The sequence below is a fragment of the Gopherus evgoodei genome, chromosome 7 (genome assembly GCF_007399415.2).
Source record: "Gopherus evgoodei ecotype Sinaloan lineage chromosome 7, rGopEvg1_v1.p, whole genome shotgun sequence".
Taxonomy (NCBI): domain Eukaryota; kingdom Metazoa; phylum Chordata; order Testudines; family Testudinidae; genus Gopherus; species Gopherus evgoodei.
In genome coordinates this window covers 84,352,940-84,372,797 of record NC_044328.1, presented here as the reverse complement: position 1 = coordinate 84,372,797, position 19,858 = coordinate 84,352,940, and the positions used below count along the sequence as shown (strand labels likewise).

The 19,858-nt window shown below is 49.5% G+C and overlaps 1 protein-coding gene across 9 annotated transcripts in view; it reads left to right on the top strand.

Moving 5' to 3' along the window:
* Positions 1 to 19,858, top strand: part of DOCK3 (dedicator of cytokinesis 3) — a 612,097-nt gene that overhangs the window by 524,493 nt on the left and 67,746 nt on the right. For 8 of the 9 annotated variants that reach the window (XM_030569027.1, XM_030569028.1, XM_030569032.1 and 5 more), the window contains exons 34-38: positions 539 to 565; positions 692 to 787; positions 16,425 to 16,485; positions 17,187 to 17,280; positions 18,220 to 18,368. In XM_030569027.1, the coding sequence (XP_030424887.1) occupies positions 539 to 565; positions 692 to 787; positions 16,425 to 16,485; positions 17,187 to 17,280; positions 18,220 to 18,368 (427 nt within the window). The remainder of the gene's footprint in view (positions 1 to 538; positions 566 to 691; positions 788 to 16,424; positions 16,486 to 17,186; positions 17,281 to 18,219; positions 18,369 to 19,858) is intronic. The other variant, XM_030569026.1, reaches the window with a different exon arrangement.

Below are 19,858 nucleotides of genomic sequence, written 5' to 3'. Positions count from 1 at the left end.
TATTTGTGCACACACATCATTTTGGGTATGAAGGTAAATCTATAACCTGTGCACCTCTATGTTAATACACAGAAAGTATGCACTTGTATTTGAGTGCAAACAAATGGAAACCACTTTTTGGAAGTTTGGCTCCATCAGTGTACATGCAAAAATGGCAAATACATTTGAAAAGCAAATAATGGAAAAATTGTTTTTCTTTTTATTTACCTGGCAAAAACAATGTTCTGTGTTTCCCTTGCTTTGGCTGATGATATCTCTGATAACAGTTGTGATGCAAGATGTTGAACTGGGATTGCTCATTAGAGACCAGAATTAAACAGTTTAACTGAGGAGATAAAATGTGTTACAGTGGGTTTAGGCTCCTTCCCAGTCATAGCTTTCCATTGCTATAAGCAGCTACCATTAGCAGCTTGGGAACCAGTTTTTGTTACGTTCAGTGTTCTCTTTCCTATGTTTGAAACAGTATTGTGATGGGAAATTTTACCTTTTGCTGCCAATTTCATCTTTTCTTGTCTTTGCTTTATGCTGCATGGAGTAGAACCCAGCTCTTTGGGCCCTACCCCAGGTAAGACTGTAATTCTGTCAGTCTTCTGTATGAGAGAGAGAGAGAGAGAAAGTTGCTCCTGGCTCCCTCTAGGATCTATACCATTTCCAGAAAAGCCTCATATGCTGCCTCTTCATTTCCAAACAGCCTGCTGGAGAAAATTGAACAAGAGACGTGGCGGGAGACTGGCGTCTCTTTTGTTACATCAGTTACTCGCCTCATGGAGCGTCTCCTTGACTACAGGTACCTGGTCACAGCAATAAAGTGTTCTGAGTATAAGTATTCTAGCATTCTGCAAGAAGGGTGTACAGAATTAGTAATGCACCAAATTCTTTTTGTATAGAGAACTGTTTTGTATTGGTTTTAAAGCAATCAGTTAATTCGGTGGTGTGGAGTAATGTAAGTGCAACCATTACACAGAACTGTTGGTTTCTGAATTAAGACAGTGGATGCACACGTTCTCATTTACTTCTTGTTCATTCTTGATAAATTGTCAGAATGAAGAAACTGGTGTTTAGTTTACTTGATGAGGCTAAAGGACTATAGAAATGTTAGAAGTTATTAATTTGACTCTCTTCTTAGAATATTTGGCCCTGATTCATCAAAGTCTAACACCATATCTTCTAACTCAGCTAAGGGAGACATTTTTAAAAGCAGGGCCCCATGTATTCCATGTCTCAGTGACCACTGAAGTGGATAGTATTCTGTGCCGGGGTTGGGACTCACCACCACGGCGCCTCCCGCTGGTCACTCCAAGAATTAGCTCATTACCTTGGTGGGGCTCCCGCTGCTGGTGGTGTCCCATCTGTCCTCTGCTCCTTTGTTGTTGTCTGGACCCACGCTTCCTGCTCAGCGACATCCTCTTCAGGACACTGCCCTCCGGCAGTGCCCACTGCTCCGATCTCACCCCCTTCTGGGGGTCTCTGCACCCCAGCCACCATGGTCAACCACACCCCAAAGTCTAACCCTTAGTGTTAAGGGTCTGGTGTAGTCCACTATCACAACATCCACTAGCTGGGTGTTCATGCAAAGGGGGGACCCAGGCCCACCCTCTACACTGGATCCTGACCCAGGGATCCTTTGGTGGCAACCTTCCTGCCCTCCTCCTCTCCCTTGTGCACCTCTCTCCCTGAGCTGCTTCCCCTTTGGCCCCTTTGCACTGGCTAGGCCCTTCTCTCAGGGCCTGCAGCCTGGCAAGTAGAGGGCTGGAATTCCCTTCTACTCCCCCAAGCCTGCCCAGCACTGCGCTGCGCTGTCCCAGGTGCGGGTCTCCTCACTCAGGAGACAGACCTTCCCCTCTGAAGATCTGGGAGAGACTGCCTGCTGCTCTTCTGGGCAGCCTTTATATAGGGCCAAGCTGAGCCCTGATTGGCTCTCTCCAATCTCAGCCCCCATTGGCTCTCAGCCCTTTCCTGATTGGCTGCCAGCCTGCGCAGCCTCTCTGGCCTACTCTAGCCCTCTCTCACATGGGGGTGGGGCTGCCACCCCACCACATGTTCATTAATCTCAACATTCATTTATTTTAAAAAAAGTTTCTAACCTTAATGGTTGTAAAGAAAATCTTGAAAGTGTAAACAGAACGTAAACAGATGTAATGAAAGAGTAGTGAACTGTCCCGTTCATCTTTGTGGACTGTTATCTCTTGAACTTAAAGACCAGAGTTTAACTAATAATTGGCTGTTTTGCTGTTGATCATCGTAACTGAAATATTTGGCTAATGTGCTTTATTCAACAATCTCAAATAATTTTCCATGTTCATGTGCCAGAAGCCCCAGTTGTCCCCACCCACATGACAAAACCTCCAGTTCTTCTTCAAGTGATTGTTCATATCAATTCCAATTAGGTGTGCGCACGCCACATGCACAGTTGTTGGAAAGTTCTTCCCCTAGCAGCACCCATCGGGTCGACTGTGGAGCCCCCTGGAGTGGCACCTTCATGGCGCTCAATATATGACCCTGCAAACCTGATGCCTCCACAGTTCCTTCTGACCGCCAGTGATGATTGTTGGAACTGTGACATCTTGCTCAGGAAGTTCTACCACATTTCCCTAGCTTTGTTTGTGTTCTCTGTACTTATTAGTTAGTTCTTAGGTGGTAGTTAGCAGTTGGGCTGGGGGGGGGGGGTCTACCCTCTATCCCAACTGCTTTTCCTTGGGAGGGCTTACATGCCCAAGTCTCAGGGGTTCAAGCCCTGCAAGTCCTGCAGCAAGCCCATGCCAATGGGCAACCCCCATGACGCTTGTCTGAAGTGTCTGGGGGAGGCTCACCAAGCCGACAGGTGTGGGATTTGTAAGTGGTTTCACCCCAGAACCAAAAAGGAGCAAGACTTTCACCTCAAACAGCTCCTTATGGAGGAGGCACTTAGACCAGAGCCTCCACCGGCGCAGCAAGACCCGGCACCGAGTTCATCGGTGCATAGCGCCCCAGTGACAGTGGTGGAAGCGGCACTGTGGAAGAACACTGGCAGACACCTGCGGCACCAAAACCGGCAGGATCGACCCAGCACCACTCCCTGGCACTGAAGCGGCACCAGAAGCAAGGAAAGAGCAGGTCTCCATCCCAAAGGTTCACCTCTCTACAGCCGGCCAATGGGGCATGTCGTCAAGAGAGTACCAGCACTGAAGTCTGCGGAGATGGCACTGTTGACTTCGGCCCTGCAAGGGGGACCATCGAATCTAGTGTTTTCAGACTCCTCAGCCCATTCATTGAGGAGGTGGAACTGCCATCCACCCCAGATGCCTTTGAGGTCACGAGAGAACTCATTACTATGACAGCGCTGAGGTCACCATGGCACCGTCTTGAGGCAAACTGGTGACGCTCCATCCTTTGACCATGCTGCTAAAATCATGGCATCGCTAGGAGTCCCAGCACTGCTCGCAATCATGGCACTGGTTGGACTTGCAGCACCACTCCAGGTCACACCAGCGCTTCCACTCACAACGCTTATCTGCACATTGATCTGTGTTGCACAGCAAGTCCCACTTCCAGCACCAGTCCCAGTGCCACTCAGGGTACGTCTACACTACAGGATAATTCCGATTTTACATAAACCGGTTTTATAAAACAGATTGTATAAAGTCGAGTGCACGCGGCCACACTAAGCACATTAATTCGGCAGTGTGCATCCATGGTCCAAGGCTAGCATCGATTTCCGGAGCGTTGCACTGTGGGTAGCTATTCTGTAGCTATCCCATAGTTCCCATAGTCTCCCCTGCCCCTTAGAATTCTGGGTTGAGAGCCCAGGGGCTGATGGGGCAAAAATCATTGTCGCGGGTGGTTCTGGGTAAATGTCGTCAGTCATTCCTTCCTCCGGGAAAGCAATGGCAGACAATCATTTCACGCTCTTTTTCCCTGGATTGTCCTGGCAGACGCCATAGCATGGCAACTATGGAGCCCATTCAGCTTTTTTTATTTTACAGTCACCGTATGTGTATTGGATGCCACGGACAGAGGCGATACTCCAGTGCTACACAGCAGCATTCATTTGCTTTTGCATGATAGCAGAGATGGTTACCAGTCATTCTGTACCGTCTGCTGCCAGGGTAATTTGACAATGAGATGACGGTTATCTGTCCTTCTGTGCTGTCTGCTGCTATCATGGGTGCCCCTGGCTGAGATCGGCCGGGGGCGCAAAAGCAAAACTGGGAATGACTCCCCGAGTCAATCCCTCCTTTATGGTTTCTAAAAATATAGAGTCAGTCCTGCCTAGAATTTGGGGCAAGTGTACTAGAGAAGCAGTGTATCAGAGAGTACAGCTTCTCCGTGTCAGATCCCGCAGAAATGATGAACTACATGCGATTCACGGGGGGTGCCCCTGCAACAACCCCTGCTTCCCTCCTCCCCCAACCTTCCTGGGCTACCGTGGCAGTGTCCCCCCATTTGTGTCATGAAGTTATAAAGAATGCAGGAATAAGAAACAGTGACTTGTTAGTGAGATAAAATGAGGTGGGGGGGCAGCCTCCCGGTGCTATGACAGTCCAGGCAGTACAGAATCTTTTCTTTACACAGGAAAGGGAGAGGGCTGATGGAGCTCAGCCCCCAGTTGCTATGATGAGGACGGTTACCAGCCGTTCTGTCCCATCTACTGGGAATGACCAGGAATCATTCCAATTTTAGCCAGGCGCCCCCAGCCGACCTCACCTGAGGCAAGCCAGGAGCACTCACGGGCTAATGGTGACGACGGATATCAGTCATATTGTACCGTCTGCCACCAAGGAGGGGAGAGGAGCGGATACTTCTCTTCACTGCTGCAGCATTGCATCTACCAGCAGCATTCAGTAGACATAGGGTGACACTGAAAAAAGTCAAGAAACGTTTTCTTTCCCTTTTCTTTCACGTGGGGGGGAGGGAGTAAATTGACGAGCTATTCCCTGAACCAAGCCGGACAATGTGTTTGACCCTACAGGCATTGGGAGCTCAGCCAAGAATGCAAATACTTTTCGGAGATTGCTGTGGACTGTGGGATAGCTGGAGTCCTCAGTATCCCCTCCCTCCCTCCATGAGCGTCCATTTGAGTCTCTGGCTTCCGGTTACGCTTGTCACGCAGCACTGTGTAGCCTGTAGATTTTTTTTTCAAACACTTTGGCATTTCGTCTTCTGTAGTGGAGCTCTGATAGAACAGATTTGTTTCCCCATACAGCAATCAGATTCAGTATCTCCCATACGGTCCGTGCTGGAGCTTTTTTTGGACTTGGGACTGCATTGCCACCTGTGCTGATCAGAGCTCCACGCTGGGCAAACAGGAAATGTAAATCAAAATTTCGCGGGGCTTTTCCTGTTTACCTGGCCACTGCATCCGAGCTGAGATTGCTGTCCAGAGTGGTCACAGTGGTGCACTGTGGGATACCGCCTGGAAGCCCATACCGTCGATTTGCGGCCACACTAACCCTAATCCGATATGGTAATACCGATTTTAGCGCTACTCCTCTCGTTGGGGAGGACTACAGAAACCGATATAAAGAGCCCTTTATATTGATATAAAGGGCCTCGTAGTGTGGACGGGTACAGCGTTAAATCGGTTTAACGCTGCTAAAGTCGGTTTAAACGCGTAGTGTAGGCCAGGCCTCAGCAACCCCACACATCTCCAGATCGCGATGCTACTCCAGCCTCACAGCACCGCTCTCCAGCCTCACAGCACCACTCTCTGGCATTGGAACACTACTCCCCAGTGTGGCGCTGCCTGCAGGATCAGCTCCTCTTGTCACCACCCTGACCACGGCATTCCCGATCCCGGTCTTCGGACTTGGAGACGGGATCTAGATACTCAGAGTGGGGTCAGCACCAGTTGGGCCATGGATGCTCTGAGGTGGGGGCAAGGCCATGGCCTGCTCAGTGGCAGGGACCACCACAGTGGCCATTTTGGACCCCGTGAGCATACTGCCAAGCGCAGGGCGCCCAGTCTAAAGGCTCCCAATTGGCCACCTCTCAACCACAGGTGCCAGAGGCTTCCGCCAGTCGCCCCAACCCCTAGGGGTGCCAAGGAGGTGCCATGCCCACATCCCACCCATGGAACCAACTCCAATTCCTGAGCAGGACTGTTGTCTACCTGGTCCAGCGAGTGAGACAGGATGAGAGGTCCTTGACAAGCAGGAGGGACAGGAGGACGCTATTCCCCAATTAGCCTCCTCATCCTCCTCCCTAGATGCAGCTGTTGCAAGCACTTCTGTCTCTGCACCAACCCCCATAGACAGCCGTGCCCACCAGAACCTCTTCACAGGATGGGACACAACATGGGTCCGCAGGCCAAGGAGGTGATGGAGTTGGAGGACCCAGTGGTCGACATCTTGGCCCCAGAAGGTCCTTTGAGGGTGGCTCTGCCCCCATCAAGACCATACAGACCAATGCCAAGACCATCTGGCAGACCCCAGCCTCCATCCATCCCACCGCCAAGGGCGTTGAGAGGGAATACTTCATCCCATTGACGGGGTACAAATACCTCTTCACGCACCCGCAGCCTTGTTCTTTGTTAGTTGTGGTAGTGAATGAGAAGGAGAGGCAGGGGCAACAAGCCTCAGGACCTAAGTCCAAGGACACCAAGCTCCGCGGGGGGGGGCTCCAGCTAAGGATTGCCAATCAGCAGGCAATTCTGAGCTGATGTAGTTTCATCTCATGCATCCGATGAAGTGGGTATTCACCCACAAAAGCTCATGGTCCTATACGTCTGTTAGTCTATAAGGTGCCACAGGACTCTTTTCTGCTTTTATAGATCCAGACTAACACGGCTACCCCTCTGATACTTTAATCTCCTGGAACTCGATGCTCAAATTCAAGGAGCTGGTGCCAACAGAGTCCAGGGAGGAGTTTGGCGCAATCGTGGAGGAAGGCAAGGCGGTGATACTGGCCTCTTTACAGGCCTCACTGGATGCTGCGGACTCGGTGGTGCGCACCTTGTTCTCTGGTATCACCATGAGGTGTAGCTCCTGGTTGCAGGCCTTGGGCCTCCTGCCCGAAGTTCAACAGACGATGCAGGACCTGCCTTTTGATGAGGCGGGCCTGTTTGTGGAGCAGACTGACTCTCGGCTGCATAGCCTAAAATACTCAAGGGCTACTCTGAAATCTTTGGATATGCATACCCCAGCAACCCAATGCAAACATTTCAGGCCCCAGTAGCAGCAGCAGCACCCCTACCATCCTCAGCCAAGGAAGGACTTTTACAGGAAAAGGGACAGGAATGGCAAAAGGAAGCCTTCCAACCCCTCTTCTGGGCAGGGCCCAACTAAACCATTGTTTAGTTCCAAGCAGGCTGTTTGAAGGTGCACCCAAGGATGGTGCACCAGCTTTGATTCCAGATCCTTCTCCCTCTTTTTTGAATCATCTGTCCCACTTCTACCATGCTTGGTCCCAAATAAGTTCGGACTGCTGGGTCCTCCATATGGTGGAAGTGGGATATTTTCTCCAGTTCTGCTCCTACCCTCCCTCCAGCCCACCTTCCCCATCCCTCTTCAGGGACCCTTCTCATGAGCAACTCCTTATCCAGGAGGTTTAGGCACAGTGGAGGAGGTTCCTCAGGAGTTAAGGGGCAAGAAATTCTATTCCCGATACTTCCTAATCCCCAAGGCCAAGGGGGGTCTTAGACCCATTCTAGATCTGCGCAGACTCAACAAATCCATGGTAAAGTTGAAGTTCCGCATGGTCTCCCTGGGCACCATTATCCACTCCCTGGATTGGATCTGGGAGACTGGTATGCCGCCCTCGACATGAAGGTTGCATATTTCCATATAGCGATTCTTCCCACACACCAGCACTTCCTATGCTTTGTCGTCAACCACAAGCATTACCAATTCACTGTCCTACCATTCGGCCTCTCAGCAGTCCCCTGAGTGTTCACCAAGTGCATGTCAGTCATGGCTGCTTTCCTCTGTTGACAGCAGATGCAATATACCCCTATTTGACAACTGGCTGCTCAAGGGCCGCACCAGGGGGCAGGTGCAGTCCCACATCCATTTGGTCAGGTATACATTTGAGCGACTGGATCTCCTCCTCAACTTGGGGAAGTTGACCTTGGAACCAACCCAAAGAATAGAATTCATTGGGAAGGTGTTAGATTCGGTTCAGGTGTGAGAACTTCTGCTAGAGACCCGATTCTGAGCCATCATGGACATAATTCAAAGCCTCCAGCAAATCCTAAGCACAATAACAAGGGAGTGCCTGAGTCTCCTCCGCCACATGGCTGCTTATGACCCAGCACTCCAGGCTGCAGCTCAGACTGTTACAGGCATGGCTCACCTCAGCTTACCTTCCAAAGGTGCAACAGCTTGAATTCAGTGGTCACGGTGCCAGGGCAGGTCCTCATGTCCCTCTACTGGTGGCTCAACCCTCAAGCAGCGTGCAAAGGAGTCCCCTTCCACAACCCTCAGCCTTCCTTGTCCCTGGTTAGGGCCGCGTCAGCTCTGGGATGGGGTGCACATCTGGGAGACTTCCGGACACAGAACCTGTGGTCGCAGGATGAGCTCTCCCTACATATCAACATCAAAGATCTGAGGGAAGTGTGCCCAGCCTGCCAGGCCTTTCAGGCCTGACTACAAGGCCAGTGCATAGCAGTTCATAGACTCATAGACTTTAAGGTCAGAAGGGACCATTATGATCATCTAGTCTGACCTCTTGCACAATGCAGGCCACAGAATCTCACCCATCCACTTCAATAACAAACCCTTAACCTATGTCTGAGTTATTGAAGTCCTCAAATTGTGGTTTGAAGACCTCAAGCTGCAGAGAATCCTCCAGCAAGTGACCCATGCTCCATGCTGCAGAGGAAGGCGAAAAACCTCCAGGGCCTCTGCTAATCTGCCCTGGAGGAAAATTCCTTCCCAACCCCAAATATGGCGATCAGTTAAATCCTGAGCATGTGGGCAAGACTCACCAGCCAGCACCCAGGAAAGAATTCTCTGTAGTAACTCAAATCCCATCCCATTTAACATCCCATCACAGACCACTGGGCATACTTACCTGCTGATAATCAAAGGTCAGTTGCCAAATTAATTGCCAGAATTAGGCTATCCCATCATACTATCCCCTCCATAAACTTATCAAACTTAGTCTTAAAGCCAGATAGGTCTTTTGCCCCCACTACTCCCCTTGGAAGGCTGTTCCAGAACTTCACTCCTCTAATAGTTAGAAACCTTCGTCTAATTTCAAGTCTAAACTTCCCAGTGTCCAGTTTATATCCATTGGTACTAATCTTAAATAATTCCTCTCCCTCCCTAATATTTATCTCTCTGATATATTTATAAAGAGCAGTCATATCCCCCTCAACCTTTTTTTGGTTAGGCTAAACAAGCCAAGCTCCTTCAGCCTCCTTTCATAAGACAGGTTTTCCATTCCTCGGATCATCCTAGTAGCCCGTCTCTGAACCTGTTCCAGTTTAAATTCATCCTTCTTGAACATGGGAGACCAGAACGGCACACAGTATTCCAGATGAGGTCTCACCAGTGCCTTGTATAACGGTACTAACACCTCCTTATCTTTGCTGGAAATACCTCGCCTGAGGCATCCTAAAACTCCATTAGCTTTTTTAACGGTCATATCACATTGGCGGCTCATAGTCATTCTGTGATCAACGAATACTCCGAGGTCCTTCTCCTCCTCTGTTACTTCCAGCTGATGTGTCCCCAATTTATAACCAAAATTCTTGTTATTAATCCCTAAATGCATGACCTTGCACTTTTCACTATTATATTTCATCCTATTACTATTACTCCAGTTTACAAGGTCATCCAGATCTTCCTGTAGGGTATCCCGGTCCTTCTCTGTGTTAGCAATACCTCCCAGCTTTGTGTCATCTGCAAACTTTATTAGCACATTCCCACTTTTTGTGCCAAGGTCAGTAATAAAAAGATTAAATAAGATTAGTCCCAAAACTGATCCCTGAGGAACTCCACTAGTAACCTCCTTCCAGCCTGACAGTTCACCTTTCAGTTCTAACGGAGAACACCATCGACATGTTTCCATCAACAAGCAGAGTGAAGCCCATTCCTCTCCCCTGTGCCAGGAGGCCCTCCAGCTGTGGGAGTTCTGCATAGTCCACTCCATTCACCTGGAAGCCTCCTTTCTACCAGGAGTTCAGAACATGCTGGCAGACCACCTCAGCAGGTCCTTACACACACACGAGTGGTCCATCCGGCTGGATGTCATACACCTTGTTTTCCAAAGTTGGGAGTTTCCCCGGGTCGACCTGTTTGCCACGTGATGCAACAGGAAATGTCCAATGTTCTGCTCCTTCCAGGGTCACAGTCCAGGCCCACTCACAGATGCATTCCTGCTACCCTGAAGAGATCACCTGCTGTATGCCTTTCCCCCGTTTCCTCTCATGCATAAGGTCCTGCTCAGGGTCCACAGGGAAGGGGCAGAGATCATTTTGATACCTCCAGCCTGACCTCGACAGCACTGGTACACCACACTCCTGGAAATCTCAGTGGATGCACCAGTGACGTTACCTCTCCTCCCCGACTTACTCAGGACCATGGTCACCTCCATCACCCCGACCTGCAGTCCCTCCACCTCATGACTTGGAAGCTTCATGGCTGAACCCCATGAAACTTCTGTTATCAGAACAAGTAAGGGAGGTCCTCCTCGTCAGCAGGAAGCCCTCCACTAGAGCCATGTATCTGGCAAAGTGGAAGAGATTCTCGCGTAAGTGTGACCAGCGTCATACACCCCCTCTCCAGGTACCTGTACCTCTGATCTTGGAGTACCTCATACACCTGAAACATCAAGGCCTGGCAGCATCCTCCATAAGAATACACCTCCCTGTTATCTCGGCCTTCCACCCAGGAGTGTCTGGTTGATCCATCTTCACCAACCCTGTGGTTGGTCGCTTCCTCAAAAGTCTGGACCGCCTACATCCCCAGATCCGGCAGCCTGTCCCTGTGTGGGACCTTAACCTGGTCCCCTCCGGGCTCATGGAGGCCCCCATTCAAACCATTGGCAACTTGCTCCCTCCTATATCTGTCATAGAAGGTGGCCTTCCTGGTTGGGGAGGGATAGCTCAGTGGTTTGAGCATTGGCCTGCTAAACCCAGGGTTGTGAGTTCAATCATTGAGGGGGCCATTTAGGGATCTAGGACAAAAATCTGTCTGTGGATTGGTCCTGCTTTCAGCAGGGGGGTGGACTAGATGACCTCCTGAGGTCCCTTCCAACCTTGAGATTCTATGAATTGTAGTTCTATGAATGGTCACCATTACTTCTGTGAGGAGGGTGTCTGAGCTTAAAGGCCCTCACATCTGACCCACCTTACATGGTTTTCCACAGGAATAAGGTGCAACTCTGGCCTGACTGGTGTTGCACTTCCACACCAGTCAGGACATTTTCCTGCCTGTCTTTTACCCTAAACCTCATGCCAGTTACTGGGAGCAGAGACTGTACTCTCTCAATGTTTGGCGAGCACTAGCTTTCTACATTGAGCACATTAAGCCGTTCAGGAAGTCAAACCAGTTGTTCATAGTAATCGAATAAAAGGACTCCTGGTCTCATCTCAAAGAATATCCTCCAGGATCACGTCATGCATCCGCATGTGCTATAAGTTGGCCAGAGTACCGGCCATGGCTCTTATGGCACACTCCACGAGGGCCCAGGCTTCGTGGGCAGCAGTCTTGGCCCAGGTCCTGATCCAATAAATCTGCAGGGCAGGAACTTGGTCCTTGGTACATACCTTCAGCTCTCATTTCGTCATCGTCCAGCATGCCAGAAATGATGCAGCTTCAGCAGAGTGGTGGTACGATCAGTGTTTCCTTAACTCTGACCCCACCACCTAGGTACAGCTTGGGAGTCACCTAACTGGAATCGATATGAGCAATCACTCGAAGAAGAAAAAAATGGTTACTCAATTCTTGTAACTGTTATTCTTCGAGATGTATTGCTAATATCTATTCCAAACCCTGGAGTAACCGGCAAGAAGGAACTGAACAGGTACTGGGTCAGCAGGATCATATATTGAGTGCCACTCTAGGGGGCTCCACAGCCAACCCGACAACTGCAGCTAGGAGAAGAACCTTCCAGTGAGAGGAAGGTCTCATTCGTCTTCAAGTGATTGCTCATGTGTATTCCACAATAGGTGTGCGTGCTCTCCACATGCACTGGTGCCAGAAGTTTTTCCCCTAGAAGTACCCGTAGGGGGGAGCACCCCTCATGATCCCTGGAGTGGTGCTGTGTGCTCCCCTCACCCTCTGTTCCTTCTTGCTGCCAGTAAAGGTGCGTCAGAACTGCTCTACTCCAGCTTTGCTGTAGCTCATTCCCAGAATTGTTTGTTGGTTCAGTGTTAGCACCTGTAGTTAGTTAGCTGTTTAGTTAGTTTAGTTAGTCAGTGAGCCTGGGCCGCAGCATGCCCCAAGCCCCAGAGTTAAAGTCGTGCAGCTCTTGCAGGCGTTCTGTGCCAAGAAGTGACCCACACACAAACTGTTTGCACGGTTTGAGAGAAACCTATATCAGCAAAAGGTGCAAGATTTGCAAGTCATTAAAGCCTCGGACCAAAACAGAAAGGGACATTAGGCTCCGGGCCATACTAATGGAGTCGGCGCTGACCCCGGCCCTGGCATGCCGCTCCAAACCGGTATCTGGCACTGGGGCGTCAGTGCACAGCAACCCTCCGGTACCATCGACCAATCGGCACCACTCCCTGTCCACGGGGCACACCAAAAGGGCCAGGAAGACTCCCTCTTCGCAGTGGCACCAAGGGAGATCTGGGACAGAGGCTAGGCCAGACGTGGGCAAACTATGGCCTGTGGGACTGTCCCACCTGGTCCCTGAGCTCCCAGCCGGGGAGCCTAGTTCCCAGCCCCTCCCCCGCTATCCCCACTTCCCCACGGCCGTGCTGCCACACGGGCCACACTCTGGCCCGCTGCTCCCGCTGGGCAGCGTGGGGAGCGCAACTGGCTCTGGCCAGGTGTCATGAGTATGAGCTCCTGCTGCTGGTAAGGGGGTGGGGAGCGGGGGGTGGGTAAGGGAGCGGGGAGGTCCTGGGGGGCAGTCAGGGAGGAGGGGGCGGTTGAATCGGGCGGAGGTTCGGGGGGCCTGTCAGGGGTGGGGGTGTGGATTGGGGTCGGAAGGGCAGTCAGGAGACAGGGAGCAGTAGGGGTTGAATAAGGGAGTGGGATCCCAGGAGGCAGTTAGGGGCAAGGGTTCCCGGGAGGGGGTGGTCAGGGGATGAGGAGCAGAGGGCATTATGATAGGGGGTGGGAGTCCCAGGGGGGCTGTCAGGGGGCAGGGGTATGGATAGGAGTCAGGGAGCAGGTGCGGTTGGATAGGGGATGGGGGTCCCGGAAGGGGGAGGTGAGGGGACAAGAAGCAGGGGGGAGTTAGATAGGTTGGGGATTCTGAGCGGGGCAGTCAGGGGGCAGGAAGTGGGATGGGGCAGATAGGGGGCGGGGCCAAGCTGTTTAGGGAGGCACAGCCTTCACTGCCCGGCCCTCCATACAGTTGCACAACCCCGATGTGGCCCTCAGGCCAAAAAGTTTGCCCACACTTGGGCTAGGCCCATGTTGGGCTGTCCTCGATCCCCACCAAGCCCCAGGCCTCCAACTTAAGCTGAGCAGAGTAGCCCATCCCTTTCAGAACAGGCCTCTCCAGATGTCCAAATGCTTTCCATGTCTGAAGCAACGCTGATGTCAGCCCCACGCTCCAGTGACAAGCCACCACTGGGATCTCCGATCTCAGTCAAGGGAATATTCCCGAGGCCGATCACCACCCAGCAACCACTTGGGGCAGAGTCCAGGTGGATTGCCCTCAATGCTGACCAGACTGTCTGTCTGGGTCCCATCCAGCCCGGACTTGCAGCACCGCTCGTCCTGAAGGGGCGAACATCGGCAGGACCGCGGCAGGCGTCACTGTCAATCCTCGTCTTGGAGAGGGTACTGCAATCAGTCATGGCACAATCATCGACATCGTTCCCACTCGAACTCCCACTCCAGGTCTCCGTCAAGACATCGCGGCCCCAGGGGTCGATCGCCGGTGTCTCGCCATCGTGGGTCCGCCCATTGAGGCCGTTAGCGGAGCAGCTATTACTATCGGTACCAGTCCTCCACGTCGAGATCGCAGTCCCGTGGCCGTCATAGATCCCGGCACCGCTGCTACTCCAGGTCAAGGGACAGCAGTGGATCGTACGCCAGCCCGGTCTCCATCCGTAGCCGTCCTTTGATGGGCCAGGCCAGCCAACCTGGACAGCCGGTCCCTCTGGTGCCACAGCAGGTGCAGTGGCACCGAGCATCGTGGCTGGCCGAATGGTACCAGTGGGCACCATGGCCTCCAGCGCAGCCCCGGACCGGAGCTTCAGAAGCACCGTCGGTCTCCCTTTCCAGACCCCCGAGAAAGGAGTCAGTGGGACATACATCCTCAGCACCGTGCCCGGAGTCCGACCAGGTGGTGGACCCTCCGGTGCCAGCCGACACCATAGGACTGCACCAGCCTCTTCACCCTGCCTGAAGGAGGCGATTGCAGCCCCGCCCCACTCCGTCCCACAGGAGGACTCTAGGGAACACCAAGAACTCTTAAAGTGGGTAGCAGCAAGCCTACACCTCCAGGCAGAGGAGATAGAGGAGCCGTCGGACAAGGGCCCTGATTGCCCTGGCGTGGCCCAGGCAGCATTGGTATGGGACCCTCACAGGCCTGGCGGTAGCTGCGCCATGGCCGTTGCCACTCCGCCCGGACCTGCTCTCTCAGGACCATGGCCACCTCCTCCATCCCAACATCGCAGCTCTTCACCTTACGGTGTGGCTGCTCAATGGTTAAGTGGAGAGGAAAGGATGTATTCAGAGCAGGTTCAGCGCATCCTCCTCAAGACAGCCCTCCACTCTCTGCACTTATTTGGCGAAGTGGTCCCGGTTTTCTCGGTGGGCGGTGGACCAGGGTGTCTCCCCGGTGACCGCACTGATCTATCTTATCCTTGATTACCTCCTCCACCTGAGGGCCCAGGGCCTGGCACCCTCGTCAGTTCAGGTGCACCTGGCAGCCATATCTGCCTTCCATCTGCTGGTGCAAGGGCACACAGTATTTTCCCGTGCTAAGACTGGCTGGTTCCTTAAGGGTTTGGACTGTCTTTTTCCATATTCTGGACCTCCAGTCCCACAGTGGGACCTAAACCTGGTGTTGGTTCACCTCATGGGGCCCCCGTTTAAACCACTGGCCACGTGCTCCTGATCTCACCTGTCATGGAAGGTGGCCTTCCTGGTTGCAATCATGTCTGGCAGGCGAGTCTCGGAGCTCAGTGCCCTGATCTCCAAGCCGCCCGTACACAATCTTTCATAAGGACAAGGTCCAGCTCCTCCCACACCCCACATTCCTCCCAAAGGTGATTTGCGCCTACCACATGGGTCAGGATATTTTTCTACCGGTCCTCTGCCCCAAGCCTCTAGTGAGGAGCGCCGTCTCCACACGCTCAATGTGTGGCGGCTCTGGCTTTCTACCTCGAGCGGACTAAGCTGTTCAGAAAGTCCTCGCAACTGTTTGTCGCCTCAGCTGAGGGCCCAACCGATTTCCACTCAGCGGCTTTCCAATTGGATCACTTGGTGCATCTGTTCCTATTATGAGCTGGCGGGTGTCCCCTCGCCACCCATTGTGAGGGCACGCTCGACTCAGGTGCAGACTTTGTCGGCTGCCTTTGTGGCCCACGTTCCCATCCAGGACATTTGTAGGGCTGCCATGTGGTCTTTGATTCACACATTCATCTCACACTACGCGCTCGTTCCCCAGACCAGGGATGACGCCAGGTTCGGCAGGGCTGTCCTCCATCCTGGGAATTTGTGAACTCCTACCGACTTCCAACAGATATAGCTTGGAATCACCTATTGTGGAATACACATGAGCAATCACTCAAAGAAGAAAAGACAGTTACCCTTTCCGTAACCAGTGTTCTTCAAGATGTGTTGCTCATGTCTGTTCCACATCCCACCCTCCTTCCCCTTCTGTCAGAGTTGTCTGGCAAAAAGAAACTGAGGGTGGGAGGAGTGCACAGCTCCCCTTACACCGTGCCAGGCAGGTGCCACTCCAAGGGTCATGGGGGGCGCTCCCTCTTACGGGTACTGCTCGGGGAAAAACTTCTGGCACCAGTGCACATGGCAAGCATGCACACCTACTGTGGAATAGACATGAGCAACACATCTCAAAGAACACCAGTTACGGAAAAGGTAATTCTTGTCTCTAAGGCACTCAATCCAGAACCTTTTAATAGCCCTAATTTAACTTTAAAATTTTGCTCATTTGAAGACTAACTTCCTTAAATAACTTATTTAGATGTGCACTGTATGGAGTCTCTTTTGAGGGGTGCTTTAAGAATAAACTTTAGCCTTAACTATTGTTTTTGCATCTGAGAGAATTCTGGTTCTAGAACAGTTTCATCTTTAGTTAAGAAACACGCTCTTGCAGTCTAAATATCTCAACAGTGTTTCTCTTTTCAGAGACTGCATGAAAGGAGATGAAACAGAAAACAAGAAGATTGGCTGCACTGTTAACCTGATGGTAAGAACACGTTCTTTTTGTATTTATTGACCTGTACATCATGATCCTATACACAGTATTTTAATCTGGAATGGTAAGGTTTAGGTATGATGATCTGCAGAGAGGGTTAATAGCCTCAGCATGCTGCAGATGAAAATTTAGGATTTTTTCCATTTTGAATTTACAGGAGTGTGTAGTAAAATGGTTCCATCAAGACAGGAGGCAAGAGAGCAGAGCAGATGAGCAAGTGTGACTCTTAGCAAAGAATATTTCTACAGGCATTTTATCCTTTTCCCTTCCTCCTCTTTAATCTCCTCCTATACAAACACTCCCCCACTCACATCTCCTTTTCTGTAGATTCTCGAGATGGCAGTAGTATTTTTAGAGTGCAGAGGGAATGAATCACCAGTACATATTTGTGGGCATTCACTCTCTTGTACCTTGCTCTTTCACACTCATATTTATGTGGATACAATGGGCCTGATTATTTTCTCCTTTGCACTCATGTTAAGTCCAGCATAACTTCATTGAAGTTAGTGGAGTTACTCCTCATTTACACCAGTTTAAATTAATGCAGTATTGGGCCCAATCTTTCATATTATTAATGCACTTTCTTCATATTATATTCAGTTTCTATTAGCTGCCTGGAAGTAGGGGGTTATTTTCCACTGAAAAAGTATCTCAAGATTGTTTCTGAATATTAATTTTCAACTCTTTTTCAGAACTTTTATAAATCTGAAATTAACAAGGAAGAGATGTATATCCGCTACATCCACAAGCTGTGTGACATGCACTTACAGGCTGAGAACTACACTGGTTAGTAATGAATGAGGAGGCTTTCTTCAGGGTCTGTTAGAAAGCAGGCCAGAAGTGTTGAGTCTCCCAGCATTCTCTTAGAATATTCATCAAAGACTTTTCTAGGAATTTTTGTGAAGATCAGCTACTGCAGTTAGAAGAGGTAGAAGCCCTGTTGTTTCATATTCCTAATCAACTTGCTTTGATGCCCTTTAAGAAACAGACCAGTTTGTAAATTTAGAAACCTAATGAAGAGGTTGATTTTGAAACAGTACATCAAGGAAAAAGGGTGTTGAAGGGACCTTGTGGATGGTAGCCCTTTGCTAATGTTCGGTATTGGCAGAATCCACGTATTAGTCATGTATCTTGTTCAGGAGGTGTTTATAAGCGAGGGAGAAAACCTAAGGAGAAATGAATCATAAAAGCATTAGCAGTCTGATATGTTGCTATGTTTATATCTCAGTTGAAATATGAGAATCTATTTTTAAATTATATACATCTGCACAACTTTGGGGAACTTGGAGGAAGTTAGAAAGATGACTTTGAAGGGGAAAGTACAAACATTAGTAAGGTGCTTTTTCCATTTCAGAGAACATTCATCAAGAAAGTGTAATTGGCGCTACAGTTAGATAGCAGTTGCAAAAACCCATCATGTTAGCTCCCTATTCCCTGTCCAGATGACAGGAATGGAGTCCAACACATTTTCCACTGAATGACCAGGACATGTCATCTTTGTAATGCTGCAGCATGAAGTTGTTGATCCACTGACAAAGTAGCTTCCATCTCTCAGATGTTTCAGAAAAGGGATCTTAGTTTTCAAGCACTTTGTTCCTCACTGGGTTATTCTGTAGGTAAATTTCAGATCATGATTTGGTTGACAAATCCAAGTGCAAATCAAACCCATTAATTGTATTTATTTGTCGTAATTCACTCAGTCTTCACTGATTGTTGTTCTAACAGAGGCTGCATTTACATTGCTTCTGTACTGTGAGCTACTTCAGTGGGAAGACAGACCTCTGCGAGAGTTCTTGCACTACCCATCACAGACAGAGTGGCAACGTAAGGAGGGGCTATGCCGGAAGATTATCCACTACTTCAACAAAGGGAAGGTATGCCAACTACTGCTCTCCTCCAACATCTTCCCTCTGTTTCCCTGACTTGCTTTTTTCCCTCCCAACCCATCTTTTCAATTAAGTAGTATATTGAAAAATCTTATGCTGTGATAAGTGGACCTTCAGCATTGTAGACTAAACAGCAGATAGCTAGAGAGTAGCTGAGAAAATGAGTGAGGATAAAACATAAAACTCAGAACTAGATGAGTTAGATCCAGAAAAAAGAATCCAGCAAATTCCTGCACCTTCTATCCAAATTCTGAATCAGTTGGACTGATAAAGAACCCTGTGAATTTCAGTTGCTTTATTTCCAAAAAGTCTCTCTTTGTAGAAAGTTCTGAAAATTTCCACTTATATGTATTGTGATTCATGTTAAGGTTTGGTTATTTTCTGACCTGCAAGGTTAAATATGAATGGTCAGTGGAATTTAAGACTAATCCTCCTCACCTCAACTGTTGTTTTGCTCCCAGGTTTGGGGTTCCAATTGGACTCCATTATCCATTCACTGCCTCAGAACAAAATGCAACAACTTGCAAACGTCACTTATTTGACATATCTTTCCTACAGTAAATAAACAAATTTTAAACTACTGTACTGATATATGAGCTATGATCCCTTATGTTATGATACTTCGGGATGGTTTCATTAGGTGAGTCTTAGAAGGTATTTATACAATTTTGTAAAAATTAAAGACCAGATTATCCCCCTGTCTACATTATCTCCATTCTCTAAAAACTCCCGAGTCTTAGCTCCATAGAGCAAGACTAGCAGAATTCCCTGAGTTTTAAAGATTTTTTATTGCTGGCAGGGGTTTTTTCACCCAGGAGGGCAGTGGCTGCAGCATAAAGCACAAACACCTCTGCACCATACAGAGAATGGGATTAATATTTCATTTAGTTCCTCGTTGGCCACGGTCAGTGAAGGAGCTGTACTTTGGCAAAGACACATACTACATATATCTATAATGGGAAAAATCTATCCTCAATTTACTGGGGGAAGGGAATGGCGTATTTACAAGTAATTTGTTACATTAACAAAGAAATACTTTGTTCTCAGGGTAGTGTTCTTGTATAGTAAAACTGACTATCACCCCCTCTATAAAGCTTCAGATATTCTCAGTATTTAGCCAACTACATTCCACAGATTTATCAACTTCAGCTAGTATCTCAGGACTACCTGATTAGACAAAGAGTACAGAGAGCATATATATAAAATAGTGTATTCTCTAACTATTATTGGTTAGTAAAGTCTTGTTTGACACGTTATCAGTTGTATGAGACAATATAACAAAAGTACTACTGGTTCTTGCACTATTATGTTTCTACTGTTCTTCCAGATGGACATTTATGGGGTTGTCTGCTGTATGTTTGCTTCCTTTTACCTTAGACAGCAACTGAATCACTGAATTAGCCTCCCAAAACAAGTATTTTTTTTCCTGGGTATGTAGCTCAGTTTTTCTAGACACAGGAGTAGAACTGAAATGCCTT